This window comes from Sceloporus occidentalis, unplaced genomic scaffold (assembly GCF_023333645.1).
Source record: "Sceloporus occidentalis isolate IW3139 unplaced genomic scaffold, rSceOcc1.0.p SCAF_1, whole genome shotgun sequence".
NCBI classification, from domain to species: Eukaryota; Metazoa; Chordata; class Lepidosauria; order Squamata; family Phrynosomatidae; genus Sceloporus; species Sceloporus occidentalis.
In genome coordinates, this window is record NW_028316981.1 from 121,804,784 (window position 1) to 121,813,685 (window position 8,902).

Below are 8,902 nucleotides of genomic sequence, written 5' to 3' on the forward strand. Positions count from 1 at the left end.
TTTAGTTTGATGACATTTTATCATCTTAAGACCAACCTCCTTCTGCCACAAACATAGATCTGGAGGACCATTCTAAATGTTCTTAATGTTTCTAGAAAATGTTCCCTGTGGACTTTGCTAAGTCCCTTCTCTCCAGGAGGAAGGAACCCTACAACCGCAGCATAGCCATTAATTAATTGCTTTCATAAGCCATCTGAGTGTGGTACAAAGGCAGTATCAATAGAAGAGCACACTATGCATCCCTGGGATTCACAAGAAAACCTCATGATAGGGTCACTTTAGGGTCACCATAAATTGGAAACAACTCAGGAAATCCAGCAACAGCAACAGACATTAAGGGAGGAGGCTAAGTTGGTTTGAATTTGAGAATGACTGTTACACTAACAAGCTTTTTCCTCCACATTTGCCCCCAACAGAAAACCAGGGTGGGGGTGGGGTTTCAATCACAGTTTCCCATTATATCTGGAACAAGAAACTGTAATTTAGCATCCAAGTACCAAACAGGATTAAATCCTGGTTTGGATGTCAAGGAAAATGTTTGTTACTGCTTACCAAACCACTCAAGATTTTTATTACTGTATATGAGTGAAAGTAGAAATAAACATACAGAATTAACTTACAGCTCATGGTTTACTCAAGTGACAACATTAAACGCACACTGATGGAACTATATAAATGAATAACGACAACATGTAAATCAGATCCTTACATCCAAATTAGCATTTTAAGTTGTACCTAACACATACACACCACAGCCGGTGCTCTTCTGAACAGGTAGTTAGGCTTTCCTAGTTATCTTTCACATTTTATGCTCATAGAAAATTTGGTCTTAAACGTCACTCCCTACAGATCACATTACAACTGTATAGGCTCGAAGTGACTGCCTGAATGAGAACTGCATCTTGTCAAGATTCACATTCATGTGGTTCAGCCATATTCAGCTGCTACCCTATCTCAATATTTTGCCTAGTGGCCACAAATGCGGATGAAAAGAAAAAAAATATTCCTGAAGAATACTACACAAAATGTTACAGACACCTAAAACATTATCATTACCTTCAAAAATTCACTGAACACTCAAAATTGTTACACATTCTGAAATCACACTAAGCACAGTATCATAATGAAAAAGTATCAAAGGACAGAGAAAGTCCAAATAAAGAAAAAATAATTATTAGAATCAAAATTACAAGGAAAATAACCTCACATTTTAAAATGTGAGTCAGTCTGAAAGCTACAGTTCCCCCTCAATTTACCAACCAGTAAGGTAGCTTTACTGACCACTACACAATGTCCATTCAAATAATGATTACTTACATAGATGAGTCCAGAATAGTATCGATCCTTCAAATTATGCAGAACAGAGGCTTCATTTAAACATGTCAATTCTGCCATGTCTTCTACTTTAGAAAATTTTGGGGGGTTCATTTTCTGAATATCATCCTTGTTGACAACTGCTTTCTTTCCATTTTCAGCCAGTTCAACCAGCACTTCATCTCCCCTCTCCTCTTTGATGCTGGCAGCTTCAAATCCATGACGTTCTGAAGGTATCCACACCAATTTTTTAGCAGTCCAGTCAGCCTGCGTAGCAGGGTTATAGATAACTGCCCTGTCCACAAAGAGGTATCTCTCAGGGTCCTCCTGTCCTGTCCTCTGTGCCATTGTAAAGGAAATATCCAACAACTGCAACCTAGTAAAATTAAATCAGAAGGGTCAGTCACAAATAATCAGTAAGCACAAATGGCTCATTTCTCAAAGTTAGCAAACACAGATTAATCAAGTTGGGGTATGCAATAAACTTGCACTTCAACTGCCATCTTGAAAACAATCCAAAAAAATATTTAACAGAATCTGCATGGTTTTAATGTTCATGGAGCAGAATATCCTGTGACAACAAGCCTTTAATGAACTTTTCACCTCCCAATTTGCAGGAAAGCGTATGTGCTTCAATATAAAGCAGTGGTCTTCCTCTTTTCCTACTGCCCTTCTATAAGAGCCAAACAGTAGCACACTAACATGCTTGCGTTCCAGGCTGTTTTGTTCTTTGCTTCAGTACATGAAAACTCTCCTTTACCAATATTTATTCATAAGTCAGTCTCACTGTGCTCAATGGTGCTTACTCACAGGTATGCATGCACAGGACCTCACATACTATGCACACTCATGTATAAGTCTAGAAATTTTAGTCCAAAAATCAGCCCAAAAGACCTGGGTCAATTTATCCACAGGTTAGTGTAAGCACTGTACCTTGACACTCGCCAAAATAGGAACCATTTCCTTCACTGAGTAGAGCTGGAAAAGGGAAGAGCTTACTCTATCCCAGAAGAACATAAAAGTAGTACAGACTCCCTGTATTTTCTGTGCTATGGCTCTGTTTCTGGTCTTTTTGGAATGCCTGGGCAGGAAACTGGTGGCAGTGGCAGCAATTTGGCACTTCCCCTTAAAGAGGTGCCAGGAGGAACTGGACTTTGAAGGATCTGAATAAGACATTTATGTGTGTTGGTCAGCTTTTCTGGATTAAAATTAGGCAAAGTTATCAAGTTAAAGGTGATAGTCACTGCTAATAAAGGGCTCATACAGACAGGCCAAAATAAAGCTGCTTTGGGTCACTTTGGAGGTATGCTGTTTAAACGCCAGAAGACACACCAAAGCCATGCTCCAGTCCTAGGGACTGGACCACAGCTTTGGCACAGCTTCTGGCCTTAGGATGCATGCATTATTTAAACAGCATACCTCCAAAGTGACCCAAAGCAACTTTATTTTGGCTTATCTGTATGGGCTCACAGTCACCATTTTCTTTGCTTTGCCTTTCCATTATTTTTGATATGTGTGCATTTTCTATTACATTCATATTTTTTTAACTACAGTGGTCAAGTTTTGAGGAAAAAATTATATTCAAAGTTGCTCGCAAATTTTGTTTTTGGAAAGCTATTATGCAATTCAAATTTCTAATTAGTTGCACAATGACTATCTATGACCCCCATCCTCCAGCCCACAGGTTATGTTCCCTCTAAGCTCTTTCTTTGTGGCCCTCAAGCAGCTTGGGTGCTGCTGTCACTTTCCTGACTTTTTCCTCCAACCCTACAAAATTCTTTATTCCCCAAGTGGCTGCATTCCTGTCCTTTTCCTGCCCTTTCCTGTAAGAACATATAGTTACATTGTTTCTTCCTGTCTCCAAGCAGATGGAGGGCTTCATCTGTCATTCCCTTCTGGAGCTTCATCTCCAAACTAGTATTTTGGCCATCCCAGATGCTTTGTTGTTCTTGTATACTGCTGTCAAGTCAACTTCGACTCATTATGAACTTATCATCTAGAGCCTTCCAAGTACCCCTATTTTCAGCCACACTACTCAGGTCTTGCAGGCTCAAGATCGTGGCTTCCGTGAGTCTGTCCATCTTGAATGTGGTCTTCCTCTTTTCCTACTGCCCTTCTACTTTGTTAAGTATTAATGTCTTTTCTAGTCAGCCATGTCTTTTCATGATATGGTCAAAGTACGACAACCTCAGTTTAGTCAACCTGGCTTTTAAGGGAGAATTCAGGTTTGATTTGTTTTGGGACCCATTTATTTGACCTTTTGGCCATCCATGATATCTACATAACTCTTCTCCAGCACCACATCTTAAATAAGTTGATTTTTTTTCATTGAATACTTTAGTATTCAATGATACATCTTTATTCTTCAAGATCCTGTCTAGCGCTTTCATAGCTGCCCCTCCTAGACCTAGACTTTTGATTTCTTGACTACAATTTCCATTCTGATTAATGATCAAACCCAAATGTTTTGCCAGCAAACAAAAATCAGGTACCCATTTACTCAGTTTTTTCCCCACTCTCCCTAACTGAGGAGCGTCATGATGAGGGCTTTACGTTTAGATAAGAAATATAAGTAAATGCATGAATGGGTTTTTGCCTTTCATGTAAAGTCCATGGTATCCACTGGGATTTGGTTCGAGGACCCGCTGTGTATACCAAAACCATGGATACTAAAGTCCCATTAAATACAATGGCATTCTAAAATGGTGTCCCTTAGATGAAATGGCAAAATCAAAGTATGCTTTTGAAAATTATATATACATATATATATTTAATATTTTCATGTGGATGCTTAAATCTGTGGATACAGAGAGCTGGCTTTAGTCATTCACTAATTGTCTTTCCCCTCCTTATCCCCCCCTTACATCCTGTTGAGTTGTTTTTTTTTAAGGGAAGCAAATCAACTGAATGAATGGGCATTGAGTTGTTACTACCAGCAGGGAAAGGCATTTTTCTTTCCCGACAAGAGCAGCTTGCCCTGTCTTGTTGCTGTGCTTTAGTTTTCTCCATGCTGTACAGCTAGGAGTCTTCTAACACATCTGTGATTTGCAGGAGCCAATGGCCCTTGGATTGAGAGAGGAGTGATCTCTCAGCAAGAAAACGTGTGGGATTCCCCTTCTCACATCTTCCTCCATCCAAGTCCCCTCATCTCCAGCTTTCATTTTGCTCCTTCATTTTCATTCTGGCCTCCTAGTACTTGGCTAGGAGACTGCCAACAAATACCATGTGCTTGTAACCTATATTTTGGAGGAAGAACTAGCAAAACTACCTTTGAGTATTCCTTGCCTTAAAAAATTCTATTAAATTAATGAAGTTGCCATGTCAACCAGCATCTTGAAGGCACATGCATGCACACACCCAATACATACATCAATGTAAAGAAATTTGCTCCAGACATGTTCATAGTCTTTTGACACCAGAAATATATGAGAAAACTATTCACAGGCAAAAACTGAAATCCAAACATAGGTCAAGGTGGTGAACATTTAGATGAACATGGCAACAACATTTCAACTAACAGAAATCATGCTCTCTGGTGAGCATGGATAACTAGACATAAGACAAAATTCTACAGTACTTAAATATAGTTCCAAAGTACATTAGGTTCAGGTTAAGACTTCTTCGCTTAACTTTGACAGTTTACTTGTGACCTAAATTAGCAGGTAAAGGAAATAAAGACTCATTTTGATTCAAGGTGCAATCCTCTAGTCAATGAACCCTATAATGTGGTCCCCATGTGTCAGAAGGTTGGGAATCCCTAATCTACATAATTTGCTGCCACACACAATGTTCCTTGTACTGTCTTTAAGCAATGAATAATTGTTATTGTGGGTTATTAGTATTTGCTACAATGCTGGAATATGTTTCACCCTACAACATTAATACAGACTAACCCTTGTAATCAATGGAGAATAGCAATCTTTTAAACACCCATTCTTAAGAAGAATGAAATGTTATTTTTTCTATATATTAATTTCTCAAAACTGAATTCCATTAGAATGTATCATTCTCCTTCAAATGAGCATTCAGTATAGTATACAGGTTGAATATCTCTTATCTAAAATGCCTGGGACCAGAAGTATTTTGGATTTTTTTATTTTGGAATATATGAATATGCCTAATGAGAGATCTTGGAGATGGGACCCAAGCCTAAACATGAAATTCATTTATGTTTCATAGACACCTTCAAAGGTAAATTTTATATGTAATATTTTTTTAAAAAATTGTGCATGAAACCAAGTTTGTACACCATCAAAAAGCAAAGGTGTTACTATCTCAGCTAAAAATGAAAAAAGTTTTGGATTTTGGAGCATTTCAGATTTTGGGTTTTCAGATACAGGATACTCAACACTGTCTGACTAGTGTCTGCACTGTTAGCCTGACAAGTCACTAAAGCTTAAGATGTGCAAAGCAAGTGTGAAGTCATTCAATCCACCAGAGGGCCAGGGAGAAGGACTACAGTGAGCACAGCCAAAATAATACAGGGCTTCAGAAGAAACTGCTCACAAAGTAGTGACTGGTTCACAAAACAAGATCCAAGCATGCAAAGGAGCATTAGTGACACTGCTCCATCGGATCCAAATGCGAATGTGTAAAGCAAGATCCGTTTATTTAAGAAATGCTATAAACAAATTTGACTGAATCAAAAAATGGCACCTTTTAAGACACAGATATAGGACAACGTTTTAATATGACCCCTATACTTTCATGTGTTACAGGGTTTGGTGTTTATAATATAAAACTAGCTGGCATTTTTTTTTCTTCCTTGCATAAACACCAGATCTCAGAAACAATTAAAAACGTTATCCTAGTCAAAGACAACTATGTGTCTCTGGGTGTAACCTCCACAATGTGAAATCAACATATATGCTGTATTTCTGAGAAGCGCCTCTTTGGGCTTCTCATAGAAAACAAGAAAGGAACCAAAGTCTGGAAGGGCAGAAATGGCTACATTACCACTACTTAAGATACCCAACAAGCTTCTTTTATTACATATTGGGATGGGATCTCTGCCATGCATCTCACTGGGTATTTCTCTGCATTTCTTGCACATTACAGTCAGCCCTCCTTATCCACGGATTCAGCACTATCCACGGCTTGAAAATATGTTTTAAAATATATACATAATAAAGAGCAAACCTTGATTTTGCCATTTTATATGGGAGACACAATTTTACTATACCACTGTATTTAATGAGACTTGAGCCTCCATTGGAATCTATGGGGGGATCCTAGGAATCAAACCCCAGTGGATGCCAAGGGCCCACCGTATCAAACAAGAAGCGATTAGAAGAAAAGAGCTAAGGCAGCAAATGAGAGGGAGGGGACTCAATGTAGAGAGGACCACCTTTTCCAAGGACAGGCATACATCTGGGGAATCCCACATGCAAAGGCCAAACAATACTAGGCCAATCCACCCAACAGGTTAATCAGCCTCACTTGTTTAAGGAGGATAAATTGGTGCAGCCTCCAAGTTGAGAGCCTGGGCTCTACCCAAGGCCCACCACTGAAGGGCAGGACAATCATATAGCACAGAACAAACGCAAAGCACATCCTCCTTCACTGGGCAAAAGAGGCAGCTGTGGGGTGCAGTGGAGGTGGGGGGGATACACCTACCTTACACACCCAGAGATAGCAATATATTTACCAATAGCATTTACATTTCTATACTGCTAGTCAGTGAACTCAGCACTCTCTAAGGCAGCGGTTTTTAACCTGTGGGTGGCAACCCCTTTGGGGGTTGAAGGACCCTTTCAAAGGGGTTGCCTAAGACCATCTGGAAACACATATTTCCAATGGTCTTAGGAACCGAGACACTTCTCCTCTATGGACGGGGGGAGGGTCACCACAACATGAGGAACTGTATTAAAGGGCCATGGCATTAGAAAGGCTGGGAACCACTACTCTAAGTGAAGCAGCCAATTGGGGTTTACAGTCTGTAAAGCAATTGCCCCCAACAAGCTGGGTACTCGTTTTACTGACCTATGAAAGGATGCAAGGCTGAGTGGACCCTGGAGCCCTGCCTGGGCTCGAACTCACAACCTTGTGGCTGCAGTACCAGGGATGCCCCAGACCCCCGCAAAGGACGGCCCGGAGGCGAAGGGAGCAGCCCTTGGAGCCGCAAGCCACGGCATCCCAGGGAACCAGATGTCCTCACCGCAAAAGGAGGACAAGGCACTGCAAAAAATGTAGGGTCTTCAAGGGGCGGAGGAGGGCACAACCAAAGTAAAGCTGAAGACATGTAAGCCCATGCTTCTGGGTCATGCTCAAAATGGAGGGCGTTTTGGAAATCCCTCCTGGACAGATGGTGGAAATGTAGGACGTGTCCTGGGGGGGGGGGATGGAGGAGAAAGGAGAGAGCTGGTGGGCCAAGGGGGCGCCAGGACTGTGCCTGCCCCCCACTGAAACAAAGGGACACGTGGGCTTCTCCTGAGACCTTTGGAGGAGGGGAAAGGAAGGGGGAAAGGGCGGGAAGGGGGAAGAAGTGTGTGGGAGGGGGCGTTAAAGAGGCTTAGCTCATTCATTCATTCATTCCTTGAGCCTCCCTAGGGACACAGAAAAGGGGTGCTGTCCTGAATGTGAGGGAGGGAAGATGGAGGATGAAGAGGAGGAGAGGGCAGCCCCTGGCACACACCCGAGGCCCCATCAGCTCCATTATCAAACTAGGCGGGAAATGGGGGGAAGAGAGGGATAGGGATGGCGGTTTGGACTCAGGACGGCCGTTATTTTTCCCTCCCTCCCCCCCAGCAGCAACCCTCAGCCTCACCTGTCTCCGAGGCGCGCGCCAGCCAATGAGAATGAGTGCGCGCGCCTTCCTGCCTCCCAACGTTCCGAGAGAGCCTTATGCCTCGCTTGATGCGGCGCTCTCTTTGCAGTCTACAACGCTCCCCCGCCCCCTTTTCTTCCCCTCGCGCTCACTAGCCTCGTCTCCGGCGCGCGCACGCTCCAATCTCCTCCGCACTAGCCGCCCCGCCCCCGCTCCAGGCGCCTTTAGCGCCGCAATGGCCACGCCCCCTAGTCCGCCTCCTCCTCCTCGGCTTTCGGCCCCGCCCCTCTTGAGAAATTAAAAAAAGAGAGAACGACGTTCCTCATAGGCTGCTTCGACGTCCACCCTCGCACGCTATTGGCCATCCCTAAGCCCCGCCCCAAGCCAGGCTCATAGCAACCTTCTCAAGCTTTCTCTGCTGCGGACAGCCCGTCCCTGATTGGCTGGCCACGCCTGCCCATCAAGAAGGGGCTTCTCTTCCAGTGACCTGCGTCTTAGGGTTGCCATTCGCCTGTGAGGAGGCGGAGAGGGAGGGAGGGAGGGTCATCTCCTCCCCCCTTCTTTGCTACTCAGGGTCAAGGACTGGCCGGGAGAACTGAGCGCCTCAGGCAGCATCCGCACTGCGGAAGTGATCCACTTTGAAACCGCTTTAACTCCCCTTGGCGACCTGCGTCCACCTTTTTCTGGACATGTCCTCCATTTCAACCTCCTGTCCAGGAGGAATGCCCAAAAAAAGCCCTCCATTTTGAGCACGACAAAGGCTGCATCCTCACTGGAGAAATAACCCGGTTTGGCATCACTTTAACTGTCCTGGCTCAAGGC

General features: G+C 43.2%; 1 protein-coding gene across 4 annotated transcripts in view; it reads right to left on the reverse strand.

The window, feature by feature from the left end:
• LOC149322059 (myosin-10) overlaps window positions 1-8,263 on the reverse strand; it is a 123,138-nt gene extending 114,875 nt beyond the window's left edge. For 3 of the 4 annotated variants that reach the window (XM_089533993.1, XM_089533985.1, XM_089533965.1), the window contains exons 1-2: window positions 8,081-8,263; window positions 1,318-1,690 (exon numbers count right to left, since the gene is read on the reverse strand). In XM_089533993.1, the coding sequence (XP_089390119.1) occupies window positions 1,318-1,662 (345 nt within the window). In that variant the 5' untranslated portion in view covers window positions 1,663-1,690; window positions 8,081-8,263. Of the gene's footprint in view, window positions 1-1,317; window positions 1,691-7,296; window positions 7,635-8,080 lie in introns of those variants that run through there. The other variant, XM_089533974.1, reaches the window with a different exon arrangement.
• Between the last annotated feature and the right edge of the window lie 639 nt (window positions 8,264-8,902).